Genomic DNA, 19321 nt, shown 5'->3' with positions numbered 1-19321 from the left:
TTTGTAGGTCCAAGATTCTTACTGCATGGCTCCCTACAAGTGATGGCTTATGTCACTTATATTTTCCCAGGTCACTGCTTTGGGGCGAGTCTATCTAACTGGCATATATACCTTTGCAGAAGGTTGGGGTATATCTGAGAGGAGGGCCAGATGAATAGGGAATTACTAAGAATTATGTGAAAAATGATACATGTGTTAGGGAATACTCTGCATTTTCTGGTCAGGTGTGGCCATCCTTTTCATCTTCACATAATGCAAATGCAGCTTAGAATCTTAAGCATGAGCAAAGCAATGGGAAGAAAAAGAGTTCATCCTTAAGAGCAGTGAGGGGAGGAACTCAAACGGGGCAGGAACCTGGAGGCAAGAGTTCGTGTACACGGAGGGAATGAATGGGTGCTGCTTACTGGCTTGCTTCTCATGGCTTGCTCAGTCTGTGTTCTTATAGAACCCAGGATCACCAGCCCAGGGGTGGTACCAGACAGTGGCTATACCCTCTGACATTAATAATTAAGAAAATGCCATACAGGCTTGCCTACAGCCCAACCAGATGTGGCATTTTCTCAATTATGGCTCCTTCCTTGATCTTCCACACTCTGTCTTGTGTCAAACTGACATAAAACCAGTCTGCACAGAGTCCCAAATACTGAGGCCTCAGCACAGAAAACCCCAGGCCCAGGTTCTATCCTGAAAGGGACCAGAAGCAACACAGGATTCCCACAGACAGACTTGTATGGATGAGGTATGGGCAGGGAATGCTCAGGAGACTCACAGCACTGTGCTTGCTTAAACCCAATGCACCATTCCCCTCCGTGTCTAGACTGTTCCTCCATCTCATCACCTTCACCTTTACTATAATGTCACCTTCTCAGTGAACACTGTGACTGCTCCTTCTCTCCACCCCTGACTGACTAACTGGGTTATATCACACAACAGCATCTGATATTTATATATCCAATTGTGCCTGTCTGTTTACCAGCTATGAATTCAGAATTCAATCTACTTTTTCAACACTATCATTCCAATATCTAGAATATTGGCTAGATCAATAAAGTTGTTTGATAAATGTCTTTTAGAGTGATTGGCTGGCTGAGCAAATTAAGACCAATTTGAATTATTAGAACACCGAGAATTATCCATGAATGACCCCTAATTGATGTTCCCTACTTCAACTTGCTAGTTGGATGAAACCAGCGGAAGTGCTTTTATTTCACTTAGCCACAAGAGGGTGATGTTGATCAGTTTAAAAAAAAAAAAACTGTAGTTACCATAGTCAGAGCTTATTCACACTTTCAACCTTCTTAGCCCTCAGAAAGGAAACCTGAGACATGTCTGCAACCTAGACATACAGTGCGCTGCTTCTTCTCCAATGATGTTGAACAAAATTGCTAAAATCTGAAGCAAAAGCGAGCTCCAAAAGAGAAAACGTCCCCAGAAATCAGGAACATGTGGAATGAAGAGAAAGATATTGAAGATAAAATAGGCTTTTATGCTGACCCAGCTTCTGTAAGTACAGAGATGCTACCAGCTGGATACGTGACCTTTGTTGTCACCGTGTCCCTCTCTCCTTTCTGCCATATCAGCTCTTTGTCAGTGCTCCTGAAAGTAAACACTTTTATAAAGCAAGGGTTTCGGTCTCATGTAACCCCAGAGGTGTCGGGCTGGAAAAGGGGTCTTTTCCACAGTTTTTCCACAGTGTCACTTGGATAAGGGGCTGTCTGGTGCCTGGTGAAGAGTAAGGAGGACCCCTGTCTCAAGGTCACAGCACTCAGGACTACAGGGAACCCAGAGAAGGTTCTAAGAGCTTTGGTTAGAGGGTGGGAAAGGCTGTCTCCAGTTGGGAGGAATTAGAAGGTAGCATTCAATGACAATCAAATGTATTTGCTTAGCTATATTGAAATCTTTTTATCTGGTTGTATCTAGAACTATTTTCTGAATTTTACACTTTTATTAAACTTTGAATGTTAATTTTTCTCATTTAAGAATGAGTAATTACCTATGTATAGAAAAAAGGTCATTCCACCCCCCACCCCAGCACCTCACCTTTCAGACATAAGATAAAGCACAAAAAGCAAATGGGAAAGAGTACATTACTGGTGGAAGTCTTGCTCCATGTGCGTTCTCATGCGCGGCTCCTTAAATGACCGAGACGCTAACAAACATAAGATTTTGATTTTTCCTTTAATAAAATGATGGAGAAAATGGACACACTAGGGGAGAACTTGAGGACTACATAGACGTCCCCCAGGACACACAGACTAACACAGCGAACTCTGGTCAAATGCACTCTGTATTTGACAGAGAGACACTTCAGGAGAGAATTAAATAGAAAGCTCAGCTGTCACCTAGAAGCTCTGAGTCCTAGGCTTCCAGTCCCTGCCTGGCCCACATCACCAAGGCAGGACCACAGCCAGGGCCCCTCCATTGGGTGTCATGTGAGGCCTGGCAGGTGTGGTAGCACACCTAGTGTGGCAGCACATCTTCCACTTCTAGAGTAAGGAAGGGAAACAATATGTCCCTTAGCCACTTCAAGCTGCTTCTGCTCATCAGCATGGGCAGGGTGTCCACGAAAAAGTCTGGGTTTATATACTGCAGGTGGAAGAACACATAACCCAGTAACCGGAAGACAATCATGATCATGAAGAAAAGGTACCGGAAGTGCCTGCAAAGAGGAATTCATTAGCATACAGGAACCGAGTAGCTCAACACCAAGCAATGAGATATGAACTTGGGAATGGCTGCTGAATTGCATTTTTTTTTTTTTTTTTTTTTTTGTGGCAAAACTGTTGCAATACTTAGGGGATGGGACAGAGACAGTGAGTACAAGTTAATAGGAAAGCAGAAAAAACGTGATTTAGTAGTCAAGCATTGGACATTGCCTTCCTGACCTGTGATCTTCCAATAGAACAGATGACTTCTGGGCATTACATATAGGGCAGGCCTTCTGGAGGTTAACAGTAAAAGCTTACGATGGTCACACTGTGAGCATCATGGCTAGTGGCGCTCCCTGTGCCTCCTACAAGTAATTCTAGAAAAGTGAAGATCAATCTCCTTATTTAGAAACTTTGAAAAAGAAAAACCAGAGAATTCAAGTGATGGTTTTTCCTTTCTGAAGTTTCTTGGCCAACAGTAAAACAACAAAGCAAAGCAACGCATCCTGCTCTCTCTTTCCAAGAATGGAGCAAAGGTATAGGACGCAGGACCTGAAAAATTGAAAGGGAACACGTTGGGGGACAGGAGAGGAATTGGGATGAAATAGTGTCCACAGCTTGCGTCCTGAGCTTCCAGAAGCTTCCATTTCCTCCAGCTACTTAGAACTAAATAAGTCGGATGTCCTGACTTTGTATATGGAACAAAGAGAGAACTTTGAAGTTGTGTGATATATCCGTTTGATGCTAACACTCATTCTTTTGGCCTCTGTCCAGTCAGATGCACAGTGAGTCTGGCCTGGACCAACTAGGTCAGGAGCAGGACTCCATCACTCACCTAAGCCAAAGCTTCCTCTTCTGTTTCTTGATGATGTTCTTCTCCTGTGGAAAGCAATGAAAATCTCCCGTGACTAGAACCTTAAAGAACAGGATAGTGGGGTGGCTCCAAGCAGAGACTGCAGTTAGGCCAGCCAGCTTTGTATTCTGTCTCTGCCTTTTTCCAGATGTCATGGTGTAGAGCTAGGCAGCAGAAGCTCACTTCCCATCTCCAGGATATTTAAAAAAGAGAAGGAGAGTGAGGGAGACAGCCCAGGAAGAAGTGGAGGGAGTATAGGAAAGTTCTAGGGTGGGCATCAAAACTCACCATGTTGGTTTGAATGGTCTCTACCAGAGTTGACCCCGGTTTTACTACTTGGGAAGAGTCATTCTGGGCTTTGGATCTGGATTTAAAATGACAAAGAAGACAGGAGGAGCTAGTTATCCCGTGAGACAACCCAAGGAACTGCAGACAAGAGCTTTCCTAAGTCATGAAACACCTGTGATTTGGCTGAAACTCAGAGTTTCTCATCATGCAAAGACACTGAGCAATGCGACCGATTCTTTCTCAATTATTTTGAAGTTTAGCATACAGTGGGTTTATGACCTTTCTATACACATGGGTTTTTATACTTTGTTCTAATTTATTTCGTGTTCCAATTTCTTTCTTGGTGAGTGTCTCTTATCTCCTTCTGACTGACTCTCTTCCTCTCTGTCTCCGTGTCACACGTGTCCCTCTCCCCCTTTAATGGTGAGAGATAAACTGAGGACCTTATATTCTAGCTATATCCTACTTCCATTTTGTTCTAGTTAAGGATACTATTGCTGGGATGAAACGCTATCACCGAAAGCCTCTTGAAGAAGAAAGGGTTTCTTTGGCTCACAGTTCCACATTACTGTTCATCTCTGAAGTCAGGACAAGACCTCAAATAGGGCAGGAACATAAAGGCAAGAGTTGATGCAGAGGCCTTGGCTGAGTGCTGCTAACTGGCTTGCTCTTGTTCCCCTTGGCTTGTTCAGACTGCTTGCCCATAGAATTTAGGATTACCAGCTCAGGAATGGCCCCACCAACAATGGACTGTGCTGTCCACCATCAATCAGTAATTAAGAAAATGCTCTCCTGGCTTGTTTACAGCTGAATATTATGGAGGTATCTTCACTTTAAGTTCCCCCCTCTCCAAATATACCTGCCAGTATAATTCTGCTCCTAAGAGAAAGATAAACTTGACCTAAACCCAGCCTACATCTCTGGCTGACTTTTAAACTAACTGCTCAGGGCAGTCTGTGAGCATCCACTCTGAGGTTGGAAGACAGCACTTAAGCTGCCATCAAAGACAGACTGTGTGACTCTCACCTAACGTCGGAAACTTCCAAGTCTGGCTCTTTTTCTTCCTAGTGGCTGAAATTCTAGCTTTTCTCCCTCCATGTTTTAACTGCCCCATGCATACAATATACACATGGGTCAGGACTGACCTCAGGCCAGAAGGTATAATACCTGAGGAAATAACTTCCTGCCATTCTGCCCTTCCAATTGCAACTTGACTCTAATAATGCCTGCATTTATTCTCTCTCCAAAGCCTTCAGGTCACCGGTAGTTTGTGTTATTTAGAGTTGTTTCCTGTTACAGAATTGATCTAGTAAGCTTATCTAGCATTTTCATGAATATTTCCTTTTATAATAATCAATACACATGTAAAGGGAGAATTGGCAGAGGCTCCTGGCTCTTCCATGATGAGTTTGTGTCAGGCTAGCCTATTTCCAAAAGTAGCAACAAAACTGAGTGCAATGTATCAGATAGGTGGTCAGGAGTCAAAGGGACACAAGTCCCTCAGTCAGGTGAAACACACAAAGGAGCTCCTCTTTTGCCACAGCTTTTCCTCAAAAACATGTGCCAAGTCAAAGTGCAGGAAAATAGAGTTCGAGCAGAAAGTAGTCACAAAAACTGACTAAGGAGGCAGAGTCCAGAGTTCAAGACCAGCAAGTCAAGTATGTACGTGGATTTCCCTGTACTGGGATGGGAACTGACACCTAGTTATTTTTGTGCAACTCAAGATTAAAAAAAAAAAACAAAAATAAAAAAACAAGGTCAATGAATATGATTGAGTATACAAAGATCTATATATTTCTACATAGTGGTAATGATTGATCCTAAAATGAAATGAATATGACATTTATAATATCAAAAACTATCAGTATGATTAAAGATATATAATGCTACATAGAATGACAGTACACTGTATGAATGTTAAAGAAGATCTAGGATCTGGCCCAAAGACAAAGCCGGGTTACCACCATCAGGACTCAGGATCTGCCTGCAGAATGCTGGGCACTCAGAAGAGACTCAGAAGTGCTCTCCCATTTGGAACCTTGGATGAGCCCTGGCTTGCTCACCACTGACTATCTAGAAAGAGCTATCTGGAACTCTTGGGGTGCAGGTAGTGCTATGCTGACTGGGATCAGTTTGTTCCAGCCCAGAGACAGCTGAGCCACCACCATCAGGACTCACTGCCTGTCTGCAGAGTGCCAAACACTCAGGAGCAATCTCCCACCTGAGCCCAAAAGCCCACAGACCCACAGGAGAGACAAGCTCTAGTCAGAGACAACAAGATGATCTAACATCACAGATAACAAGATGGCAAGAGGAAAGTGCAAGAACCTAAGCAATGGAAACCAAGACAACCTGGCAATATCAGAACCCAGTTCTCACACAACATCAAATAGTGGATATCCCAACACACCAGAAAAACAAGATATGGACTTAAAATCATACTTCATGATGATGATAAAAGTCCTTGGGAATCACATGAATAACTCTCTTAAAGATTTACAGGAGAACACCCATAAACAAGTAGAGGCCCTTAAAGGGGAAACACAAAAATCACTTAAAGAGCTACAGAAAAACAAAATCAAATAGGTGAAGGAAGTGAAAAATAGAACTAGAAACAGTAAAGAAATCACAAAAGCAGACAACCCTGGAGATAGAAAACCTAAGAAGAGGATCAAGAGTCATAGATACAAGCATCACCAACATAATACAAGAGATGGAAGAGAATCACAGGGGCAGAAGATAACATGGAAAACATTGACACATCAGTCAAAGAAAATGCAAAAATCAAAAAGCACCTAATCCAAAACATCCAGGATATTCAGGATACAATGAGAAGACCAAACTTAAGGATAATGGGTGTAGAAGAGAGCAAAGACTCCCAACCAAAAGGCCCACTAAATATCTTCAATACAATCATAGAAGAAAACTTCCCTAACCTAAAGAGATGACCATAAACATACAAGAAGCCTACATAAACACAAATAGATTGGAACAGAAAAGAAACTCCTCCCAACACATCATAGTCAAAACACCAAATGTTCAAAACAAAGAAAGAATACTAAAAGCAGTAAAGGAAAAAGGACAAGTAACATATAAAGATAGACCAATCAGAATTACAACAGACTTCTCAACAGAGACTATGAAAGCTAGAAGAGCCTGGACAGACATCATGCAGACCCTAAGAGAACACAAATGCCAGCCCAGGTTACTATATCCAGAAAAACTCAATTACCATAGATGGAGAAACTAAGATATTCCAGGACAAAACTAAATTTACACAATATCTGACCATAAATCCAACATTAGAAAGAATAACAGATGGGAAACTTCACCAAAAATAGGGAAACTTCACCCTAGAGAAATCAATAAGCTAATCTTCTTTCAACAAATACCCAAGAAGGAAAACATACAAACATAATTCTACCTCCAAAAACAAAAATAGCAGGAAACAACAATCACTATTCCTTAATAACTCTTAATATCAATGGACTCAATTTCCCAATAAAGAGACAAAGACTACCAGATTGGATATGTAAACAGAATCCAGCATTTTGCTGCATACAGGAAACTAATCTTAGCGACAAAGACAGACACATCAGAGTAAAAGGTTGGGAAAAAAACTTTCCAAGCAAATGGTCCCAAGAAACAAGCTGGAGTAGCCATTCTAATACCGAATAAAATGAAGTTGAAACCAAAAGTTATCAAAAAAACACAAGAAAGGACACTTTTAATATATCACAAGATAAATCTATCCAGATGAGCTCTCAATCCCAAACATCTATGCTCCAAATACAAGGGCTCCACATTCATTAAAAAAATAAAAAAAACAACCTACTAAAGCTCAAAGCATATATTGTACCACACACAATAATAGTGGAAGACTTCAACACCCCACTCTTAAAATGGACAGATCAGGGAAGCAGAAACTGAACAGAGATATAGTGAAACTAATGGAGGTTACAAACCAAATGGATTTAACAGACATCTATAGAAAATTTCATTCTAAAACAAAAGAATGTACCTTCTCAGCACCTCATGGAACCTTTTCCAAAACTGTCCATAAAGTTGGTCACAAAACAGGCCTCAACCAATACAAGAAGATCGAAATACTCCCATGCATCCTATCAGATCACCATAGACTAAAGCTGGTCTTTAATAACAACAAAGCCAACAAAAAGTCCAAATACACATGGAAGCTGAACAATGCTCTATTCAATGATAACTTGGTCAAGAAAAAATTACAGAAAGAAATTAAGAATTTTTTTAGAATTTAACGAAAATAGATGCACAACATATTCAAACTTATAGGATGCAATGAAAGCAGTGCTAAGAGGAAAACTTATAGCTCTGAGTGCCTCCATAAAGAAACTGGAGAGAGCATACACTAACCGCTTGACAGCACAGCTGAAAGCTCTAGAACAAAAAGAAGCACATATACCCAAGAAGAGTAGATGGCAGGAAATAATCAAACTCAGAGCTGAAATCAACCACATAGAAACAAAAGGAACTATACAAAGAATCAACAAAACCAAGAGCTGGTTCTTTGAGAAAGTCAACAAGATTGATAAACCCTTAGCCAGACTAACCAGAGGGCTCAAAGAGAGTATCCAAATTGACAAAATCAGAAATGATAGAGGAGACATACCAACAGAAATTGAGGAAATTTAAGAAATCATTATATCCTGCTACAAAAACCTATACCCAACAAAACTGAAATATCTAGATGAAATTGACGATTTTCTAGACAGATACCAGGTACCCAAGTCAAATCAGGATCAGATAAACCATCTAAACAGCACCATAACACCTAAAGAAATAGAAGCAGTCATCAAATGCCTTCCAACCAAACAAAGCCGAGGACCTGATGGGTTTAGTGCATAATTCTATCAGACCTTCATAGAAGACCCAATACCAATACTTAACAAACTATTTAACAAATTAGAAACCGAGGCAATAGTTCCCAACTCATTCTTTGAAGCCACAATTACACTCATTCCTAGACCAAACAAAGAACCTACAAAGAAAAAAAAAAAAACACCTTAGACCAATTTCCCTTAGTAACATTGATGCAAAAATACTCAAAAAAAAATCTTGCAAACTGACTCCAAGAACACATCAAAACGATCATACAACATGATCAAGTAGGCTTCATCCCAGGGATGCAAGGATGGTTCAATATATGAAAATCCACCAATGTAGTTCATTATATAAACAAACTCAAAGAAAATAAACCACATGATCATCTCTCTAGATGCTGAAAAAGCATTTGACAAAATTCAACACCCTTTTATGTTAAAAGTCTTGGAAAGGTCAGAAAGTTAAGGCTCATACTTATACATAGTAAAAGCAATATACAGCAAACCAATAGCCAACATCAAACTAAATGGTGAAAAACTTGAAGCAATCCCACTAAAATCAGGGACTAGCAAAGGCTGCCCACTCTCTCTCTACCTATTCAATATAGAACTGGAAGTACTAGCCAGAGCAATCAGACAGCAAAATGTGGTCAAAGGGATAGAAGTAGGAAAGGAAGAAGTCAAAACATCACTATTTGCAGATAATATGATAGTATACTTAAATGACCCCATAAATTTCACCAGAAAACTTTTACTGCTGATAAGCAACTTCAGCAAAGTGGCAGGATATTAAATTAACTCAAACAAGTCAGTAGCTTTCCTCTACTCAGAGAAAAAAAACAGGCTGAGAAAGAAATTAGAGAATCAATACCCTTCACAATAGTCACAAACAATATGAAATACCTTGATGTGATCCTAACTAAGCAAGTGGAAAATCTCTATGACAAGAACTTCAAGTCTCTGAAGAAGGAAATTGAAGAAGATCTCAGAAGATGGAAAGATCTCCCATGCTCATGGATTGGAAGAATCCACATAGTAAAAATGACCATCTTGCTGAAAACCATCTATGGATTCAATACAATCCTCATCAAAATTTCAACTCAATTCTTCACAGAATTAGAAGGAGTGATTTGTAAATTCATTTGGATTAACAAAAAGTCCAGGATATTGAAAACTATTCTCAACAATGAAAGAACTTCTGCGGGAATCAGCATCTCTAACCTCAAACTATATTATAGATCAATCCTGAGAAAAATTTCATGGTATTGGTATAGAGACCAGTAGATTGATGAAACAAGATTGAAGACCCAGAAATGAAACTACACACGTAATGGCCACTTGATCTTTGAAAAAGGAGGTAAAAACATTCAATGAAAAAAGGACAGCCTCTTCAACAAATGGTGTTGGTTCAACTGGCAGTCAGAATGCAGAAGAATGAAAATTGATTCATTCTTTTTTTCCTGTACAAAGCTCAAGTGCATGTGGATCAAAGATCTCCATATAAAACAAGGTACACTGAAACTATTAGAAGAGAAAGTGGGGAAGAGCTTAGAACACATAGTAATAGGGGAAATTTTCCTGAACAGAACACCAATGGCTTATGGTCTAAGATCAAGAATCCACAAATGGGACCTCATGAAATTGCAAAGTTTCTGTAAGGCTAACAACACTGTCAAGAAGACAAAATGGCAGCCAACAGATTGGGAAAGGATCTTTGCCAATCCTACATCTGATAGAGGTCTAATATCCAATATATACAAAAAACTCAAGAAGTTAGACTCCTGAGAATCAAACAATCCTATTAAAAATGAGGTATAGAACTAAACAAAGAATCCTCAACTGAGGAATATTGAATGGCTTGAGAAGCACCTAAAGAAATGCTCAATATCCCTAGTCATCACGGAAATGAAAATCAAAACCCTGAAATTCCACCTCACACCAGTCATAATGGCTAAGATTAAAAAGCTCAGGTGACACCAGATGTTAGCTAGAATGTGGAAAAAGGAGAACACTCCTCCATCGTTAGTGGGATTGCCAGCTGGTACAACCACTCTGGAAATCATTCTGACAGTTCCTCAGAAAATCGGACATAGTAACATCTGAAGACCCAGCTATTCAACTCCTGGACATATACCCAAAATATGCTCCAATATAACAAGACTCATGCTCCACCATGTTCATAGCAGCCTTATTTATAATAACCAGAAACTGGAAAGAACCCAGATATCCTTCAACTGAGGAATGGATACAAAAATGTGTGGCACATTTTTACAACAGAATACTGCTCAGTTATTAAAAACAGTGACTTTATGAAATTCCTAGGCAAAGAGATGGAACTAGAAACCATCCTCCTGAGTGAGGTATCCTAGTCACAAAAGAACACACGATATGCACTCACTGATAAGCCGATATTAGCCCCAAATCTCTGTATACCCAAGAAACAGTTCACAGACCTCATGAAGCTCAAAAAGATGGAAGGCCAGAATGTCGATGCCTCAGTCCTTCTTAGAAGGGAGAACAAAACAATCACGAAAGGAAATAGAAGGTCAAATAGAGGAGCAGGGATTGAAAAAAGATCATTCAGAGGCTACCTCACCTGGGCATTCACCCCATATGCAGCCACCAAAACTAAGCACTATTGCTGATGCCAAGAGTACTTACTGCCAGGAACCAGATATGGATGCCTCCTCAGAGGCTCTGCCAGAATCATACAGAGACAGTTGAGAATGCTTGCAGCTAACCATAGGACTGAACATGGGGACCCCAATGAAAGAGCTAGTGAAAGGACTGAAAGAGCTGAAAGGGGTTGCAATCTCATAGGAAGAAAAACATTATCAACCAACCAAACCCTCCAGAACTCCCATGGACTAAAACACCAACCACTGATCACAGATTGAGAGACCCATGGCTCCAGTTGCATATATAGCAGAAGATAGCATAGTCCATCATCAATGAGAGAAGAGGCCTTGGGTCTGGTGAAGGCACATTTTCCCAATGTAGGGGAATGATAAGGCTGAGTTGGAGAGGGTGATTGGGGGAGGGTGCACCTTCATGGAAGCAAGTGGATGGTGTATGGGAAGGGGGGAATAACATTTGGAATGTAAATACAGAGAATAACAAATAATATAATTTTAAAAAGAAGGTCTAAACAAACAGATGGATAAAGATAGAACAACTATTAGTTAGACATTAATTAACTTCCTAATTTTATTTACAATCCCCAATAGTTTAATGAAAATTTCAGTTTTTGTTATTTTGGTAGAAATGGCAAAACTGCTGTAAAATATTTATAGTTAAATTTATTGTGAAAATAATTTTAAATAAGAACAAAACAAAACACTTGCAGATTGTGTCTACCATATATAAAGGCTTACTATGGATCTGGAATCATTAGAACAGTTCAGTATATGTAAAAGGACAGAGACTTAGATTAATTGTACAAAATAAAGCATGTTAAAACAGGCTCACATGCCTACGGTCCCCCAATCTACAAAACCACAAGGCACCAAAAGGAAATACACGATCTCTGTTAAATGGTACAGTTTTATGTTCTTTAAAGTTTAAAGATTGTACAAGGCTATTTCGACACAGGAAAGATGGATTTCAGATGAGAACAAGTGCAAAAACATATAAAATGTAAACAGTAAATACTAATCTGGGGTAAGTCATAGAAGTGTCACTCTTCTCAGAACTGAACTTAAGGCCCAAGAAAAACAGTAAGTAAACAGGAAGGGGGGCTTTACCCATAGAACATCTTCAGTCCAGAGCTCTGTAGAGTTCTTATGAGTAAGGATGCTCATCTGAGCTTAGTGCTGTCATATCCATACATGGGATATTATAAAGAGCAAGTCACATGGTACAGTAGAGATGAACTTCAGTAAAAGACGGGTATAAAAGATCATGGACTGAATTTATAAAGAAATTGAGGAGAGAGTTTTAAAATGATCAGACTAAGGGATACCTCTGCAAGGGATATTGACAGGGTAGAGCATCGAAGAGGATTTCTGGTGCTTATAATTATATATGTATCTCAGTGGTTCTAATGTATATATACATAGAAAAAAATGAACAGCTATGTACTTATGTGTGCATTCTGTGCATATTGTATAACATGCAAAACAATTAAGAAATATAAAGAAAAAGAAGGTGTGTCAAGTCTCGTGAAAAACATCTGCAGCTCTTTGGTCATTCCATTGTACCAATGTTCTGGAAAGGTTGTAACACACACAGATGCGCATCATTTATTTCTTAAGGGTACATATCCACTACATTTTCCCTCGGACATAGCTTGGTTTGTGTTGGGATCACAACCTTCAACTGAGGATATAGGAAAAGAGCATTCTAAAGAGGTTTCATGTCCCAGCTACTGGGGAGGGCAGGAAAGAAGTTGGAATGATTTTGAGTGTTCAGTCTGGAGCAAGAATAGAGATTGTTGGAAATGACCTGCTGTGAGTCCTTAACTCTGTAACACCAATTGTTCTGATAATGCTGTGTCTCCCATGGACTGCCTGGGGTAGGCAGTAGGTGCATGGAGGTGGGGGGTGGGGGGTGTAAGGAGGAGGGTAGGGGGATGGGGTGGGTGGTGGGGGTATTGTTTCCCAAACTTACATTTCTTTTTCAAGCAGCATCACTTCTTTTTCCTTCTCCATCTCCCTCAGAATTTCTTGGTATTTCTTCTCATGGGGGAGGGCATCATAAACAAAAGTTTTTGTCTTTATTTCAAAGTCACTGATAGGAATATTCCACTAAAATAACTAACATTCCAAACATTTCATACAACAGGATGTACAAAGTAGGGGGTGTTCTAATAAAAAAAAATCAGAGGTACTAATCAGAGAATGGGCATAGGAAAAAAGTTCCTCTTCTAGACTTTGCTGGTAATTAGATCCCAGGTCTGAGCTGGCCTGTGTTCCCAGAGCACCGAACCCAGCTCCCTGAAACCTCAGTGTCCTCAGAACTTCTCAGACTTACTAGACAAATGGGTCGAGGAAAACAATGCCTGACAAGGGTTCAGCACATTGTCTAGACCATTCCTGTTTGCTGGTGATTTCATTGACTAAAAGTCCTTTTCCCATGGCTGAGAGTAGCCTGAGGAGAAAACAGCTTTCTCCTGACTTGGGGAGACCTGACTCTATTGGACTCTCCTCCGTAACATTGTACCTTTATGTAGTGGGCCTGGTCTTCGCAGAGCTGAAATACGGATTGGTAGTCACTTTCCATCTAGGAGAAGAAGAAAACACAAACCTCATGACTTCAGTTGGTGCAAAGCTTGGGTTGCTTTCCCCGGAACCTGCCTAGTACATTGGACCTGTGGCTGGCTACCTAGCATCCCCTTACTTGAATGGAAACAACTACCACCTCGAAAAGAGGTGACCTAATGTTCAGGCACAGGGACTGCCTGAATTTGAGTGGGGGAGGGGTAGCACTTCGCCCAAGTTGTCCTGGGTCTCTCTGGGAAATGGGAAGGAATGCAGTAGGCTGTTGGCTTTGGGGTTTTACAAGGTATTTGGGGCAGATGAGGGTTTTAAAATTTTTAAGGTCAGTATTTAATGAAAGTGTTTTTTCCACCTGTCTGTGAAATTCCCTTGCTGGATCTTCCTGCTCCCTCTCTTCCATGTCAGAAAACCTTTCTAATGACACTTAGACTTTTTCCTCTACGTATGTCCTAGGCAGACTCTTAGTGGAATAGGCACTGGTCTAATCTAACCTTGGCGATCTCCTTCTCTTGTTGTGCACAGGACTCTGTTGACTTTTGTAGTTTCACCTAGGGAAGATGATAACGACAGAGAATGAAGAGCATTCCTTTGTGCAAGGAAAACCCAGGTCAGCAAAACCAAACTCAGAGTGGCTATCATGTATTGAGGAAGCAATATTTATGAAGGGAGGATACGCCCATTACCCTGGTTTTGCAGTCAAGGAGACAAAGGCACAGAGAAGTTATGTCCAAATATAGCTAAAGTTCACAATGACAGAGCTGGCAGTAAAGCTCTGTAGGCTGACTCGCCATTGAACCTGGCCATTCTCCTTTCTTGTACTGACCAATGACCACTAACCCGTTCCTCATACTCATTCAGGTTGGTGCACTCAAGCTTTCTAAACCACACAAGGGTCACATGAGGCATTCAACTTGTACAGAAAAAAGCAGACAATGGGGCTCTTGATAGTGGCCTTTGCCAAGTGCCACACTTGTCCTCTAAAACTGCACAGAGCTCCACAATAGGTTTGCCCCCAATCTGAGTCTACTCATTTGTCCACTTAACAAATGTTTACTGGACCTCTGCCATGTGACAGAAGGTTCTAGACATCCATGTGCAAACAACAAATTAATATTTTCAGTTGCTTTACTTTCTAGTAGAGGAAAAGACAAAATGCAACTCGAAAATAAAATTTACCCTATGAGCCACAGCTTGGCAAAGCATCTATGATCGTCAATGCATCCTTAAATAATGATGAGAATTAGCATTTTCTTTCTACTTGGATGTCTGTATCTGTGTGTCCTCATTTAGATATAAACGTCTCCAAGGAAGAAAGACTGCAGTCTTTGGAATGTGTTTCTTAACTGATGAGGCTTTTGAGACATCCCCTCTCCCCCAAAGGCAACGTAGCCACCTCTAGTGTGAACAATACTAGAGTACAATTGTCAGTGTAGCCCATGGGAATGAAGGATGCTGGCACACCTCTAATACACAAATGGACATATCTGGTTTCACCCCTAGAAGTCATGAAAACAGCCTTCTAGAACCTAGGATTGATACGCATATCACAAAAATGAGCCAGTTTGCTCCTCTACTCACTTGGCATTCTGCTACTTTTTTTTTCAGGGCTTCTGGATCAGAGCCAGCATTCTTAAGTCCTCTTGAAATCTGAAATGCCATCAAAGTAACTGTGAACTCAACAAGGCAAACTGATGATCTAGGATAAGGTTAGACTGGGGTCTTATCCAGCAGATCAGTTGTGCTTACTAATTTGGGTACCGAAACATCTTGAATGGAAACATGTCTCTTTGACCTTGTGGGAGCTGCTAACTTTATCCTGAGTGGGTAAACTCTTCTTACTTTGTTTTTACGATTTGTATTTGTAAGAGTGCGTGTATGAGTGTGTATGTGTGCATAAGTGTGTGTGTGTGTGTATGTGTGTGTGTGTGTGTGTGCAGGTGGGTATGTAATGTGAGTACAGCTGCCTTTGGCATCCAGAGAATGACTTCAAGTCCTTGGACCTTTAAGTAGAGGTGATTGTGAACCTCCTGACCTCAGTACTGGGAACAGAACTTAGGTTCTCTGTAAGAGTATGTGCTCTTAGGAACTAAGCCCTGACTGGACATCCTTTTCTGTCCCCATGACAACCATAGCACCACAGGACGGAGAGAAGCATGGGCTTAACAGTGGGAGTAGGAGAAGGAGTGAGAAATCACTGCTCATGTTGCTGTTCAGCCCTCTTCCCACAACCTGCCATGTCTTGGGGACAAATTAGTGTCTGAAGACACTGAAGGAGATGGGGGTGTAGGGCAGAGATTTAGAATCTTCTTGTTTTTTGGAATAGAGCACCCAGGAGATTCTTTGGAAATCAGCCATATTTCGAGATAGACTCAAGTGTATGAGAATTCTCATTTGAATGTAGTATATAATCTATATTTTGTGTGGCCACATTTAATTGATGATACATATTTTCATATATAGAATTCATATATATTCTAAATATTCCCATAACTCACCTCATATGTCTTCTGCCCACTCTTCCAGCCTTTTTTAAAAAGGCAATGTTGTAGGAAATGGGGTACCTTACAACCTAAGATGTCTCCTTACCTTCTTCTGAAGTTCCATCACATTCTTGCTTAGGGTCTTATTCTTTTTCTCCTGTAGGAAGAAGAAGAAAGACATTCTGCACTCAACCTTCTCCCTTGCCAGGGCCACTGCCATAATAAGTGGGAATAAGCATATGGGGACTCTGGGACAGAGTCAAGGTTGGAGCCCCATGCCTTGTGCTTCATTGTCACAGAGCTCTCCCAGGCAGCTATGATTTCTGTAGCCACAGAGGCAAGGGGCATACGCAGAGCCTCTGGGGACAGACAGAGCAATGCCTGCATAAGGCTTCTTAGGGTCTCTTTTAGGAGCCACCTCACCAGCTTTGCTGTCTCCAGCTCCAGGTCCTTCAGGGCAGTCTCCTTCTCTACTATGATCTCATTGAAGTCATCCCTCTCAGGGACTCTTTCTATGAACAGGGCAATATCTTTTTCAAGACTGAAAAACAAAGTTACTCAAGTGTGGCTCAGTCCTAAGGAAGTTGCCACCAAAATCACACCACCAACACCTGAGGGATCTGGAGTGACGGTTTCAATAAAATGTTATCAAAATGAAGACTTTCCTGGCATATCACAATTCCACCAGGGAATTGAACTCCCCTCTTCCCTTTGGTCTATGGGGTGTCACGTGAGGAGCTTCTCTCTCACCAAGACTGACCTTTGTATAGATTCTTCTTTCTTTTGAATCTTTCTGAGAAGAATCTGATTGGCTTCATCCAGCCTCTGCATATCCTTTTCAAGGTCCAAGTTGAGGTACTTGAGATTCTGTTTTATGGCTTCTAAAGTTGGTATTTCTGTAATCTCACCCCTACAGGAAAAGCATCTTCATGACTGAACTCACCAGAAAACCACAGAACTCCAGGAAGACATACATGTATTCTCTCTCCTTCACCGGTCTCCTGTTGTTTACTCATCTAATTGATTTGACTGATTTTTTTCATGATTAACCAATTTATTTGTCATAAAGTAACTGTTTGTCAGGTCACACTTTAATTTTAAATATTATGAAGCGATATTCACTAAGATGCAAATCCTTTGTGTGCAAAAGGAAAACTGTAATTTTTTATATAAACAATTGTACTCTAACTTGTTCACCTCCAAAATTTTTATATGGAGAACACAGCATCTAAACAGCATCTATAAGGCAGTTAAGGTGGGAAATAAAATACATTTCTTGTAGTTTTCTATTATCTGTCTCAGTCTATCAGGATCTTAGGCTTTCTGGGAAGGCGGGGATGGGGAGGGAGATGGACCTTTCACCTAAACCAAGCTGATGTGCTGAGTGACAGGACAGCTTCTGCACAGTCCCACCATGGCAGTGTGTGACAAAATTAGGGAAAATGGAACCGAAATTTCTTTCAGGGTTCTTAGGCTTCTCGTCATCACAACTGAGGTCTGGATTGCTAGAAACTTCTAGAGCATCTTTCTGGCTCCCTGTTGTTGGATTACTTACTCATCATCCAATGAGTTCTGTCCAACATCTTCCATTGTTTGCTTCCTAGATATGAATACAGACAACTGTTACAAACCTGACGGACTACCATGTGGCATGCTGGTACACAGAAAGGAAGTGGCAAAAGTGAGAAACCCCTCAGGCATGCCAGTGTCGAGATCAAGCTTCTGTGCTCTCCCTTTCCTAGATGTGAACTCAGCATATTATGCAAACTACCTTTCAGCAAAACGGATCAGAGTTTGATCTCCGGATCTCAGAACAGATCACATTGGGTGTGGGAATCTTTTAAATTTCTGCTCTTTCGATCCTTTTTTTCCTCACTTGTACTTATTCTGGGGATGTTAAATGTTAAGGGACACGTGACAGATTCATGTATGTCAGTTGACAACAAAAATCATTTATATTTCCAATGTAAACCCTTGGGGAAACAAAACAAAACAAATACTCCCGCCCTCTTCCCCCCAAAAAACCAAAATAAGCCAAGAAATTGGCTATCTGATTCCTATTATCCTATTACTCTCTGAATTTCAACAAGCTTTGGAGAACAAATGCTGAGCTACAACAGCAGCTTCAACAACAGGACACCACTACTTGGAAACAGAGGCATTAAGCTTTGAAGGAAGCCAAAGCTGGTCTTTCACAACCACCACACCAGTGCTAATGTTGAGCACCAAGTCCAGTCTTAGGAAGGCAGACCACCAACACACCACCCTTTTTTCAGGATCCTCTTTGAAGGACTCCCTTTTAATACCTTCTGAAATTCGTCCTCCACCTTCTTTCTTTTGACCATTTCTACTACATTTTCCTTTTCTTCCAGAAGTATATTTACCCACAAGAAATCCCAAACTGTGCTAATACCTTTTAAAACAGGACTTGCTTTTTTTTTTAACAGAGATTTTTTTTTCTGTTCCAAATAGATTTCCTTTTCAGCTATATGCCAGGACTGTCACTCAGGAGTTGTCTTGTTGACTAAGTCTCTACACGTAGCTGGACTAGTTACTCTGGCTGGGTGGGGCAGCATGTCATAGTGGGATAGTGACATCATCCTGTCATCCCAATAGCAAAGTGGGAGAGTCCAAAGCTTCAGGGCAGGTCTTATGAAACAGGAATAGGTCCTGTAGAACAATTTGGGTAGGCACAAACCAAACAGCTTCCAAGGCAGCAGCCATCTGCTCTGTGGAGCATTCACATCTCAGATTTATAGACCAAGCAGTGGTGATAATCATTCTCATCTCTCTTCCATGATCTCTGCATGGCATGTTCACAAGTTATTGTTGTTAAACACAGAATGTGTATCCAAAGGGTAGAGGTAGGAAAGTCAGAGAGAAGGCCGAAAGAACCCGAATGGTGAATGAGCTACCATTTTTACCACATGGGGCTTTTAGAGCCGTAAAACTTGTCCTCCTGTCCCAAGCTAGTCGTCTA

General features: G+C 40.8%; 1 protein-coding gene across 1 annotated transcript; it reads right to left on the bottom strand.

Annotated features, from left to right (window-relative positions):
• Positions 1 to 2460: 2460 nt before the first annotated feature.
• Positions 2461 to 17931, bottom strand: LOC308431829 (transmembrane and coiled-coil domain-containing protein 5B; the record flags this gene model as incomplete). Its single annotated transcript, XM_080931446.1, has 11 exons — positions 2461 to 2659; positions 3484 to 3527; positions 3790 to 3865; positions 13254 to 13318; positions 13806 to 13865; positions 14353 to 14409; positions 15440 to 15508; positions 16448 to 16498; positions 16765 to 16882; positions 17102 to 17251; positions 17897 to 17931. The coding sequence occupies 11 exons, from the start codon at positions 17929 to 17931 to the stop codon at positions 2461 to 2463; spliced, it is 924 nt and encodes a 307-aa protein (XP_080787572.1).
• Between the last annotated feature and the right edge of the window lie 1390 nt (positions 17932 to 19321).

The sequence above is a fragment of the Micromys minutus genome (genome assembly GCF_963924665.1).
Source record: "Micromys minutus genome assembly, chromosome: 17".
Taxonomy (NCBI): Eukaryota; Metazoa; Chordata; class Mammalia; order Rodentia; family Muridae; genus Micromys; species Micromys minutus.
Note: the sequence above shows the minus strand (reverse complement) of the source record. Positions and strands in the feature narration are given on the sequence as shown.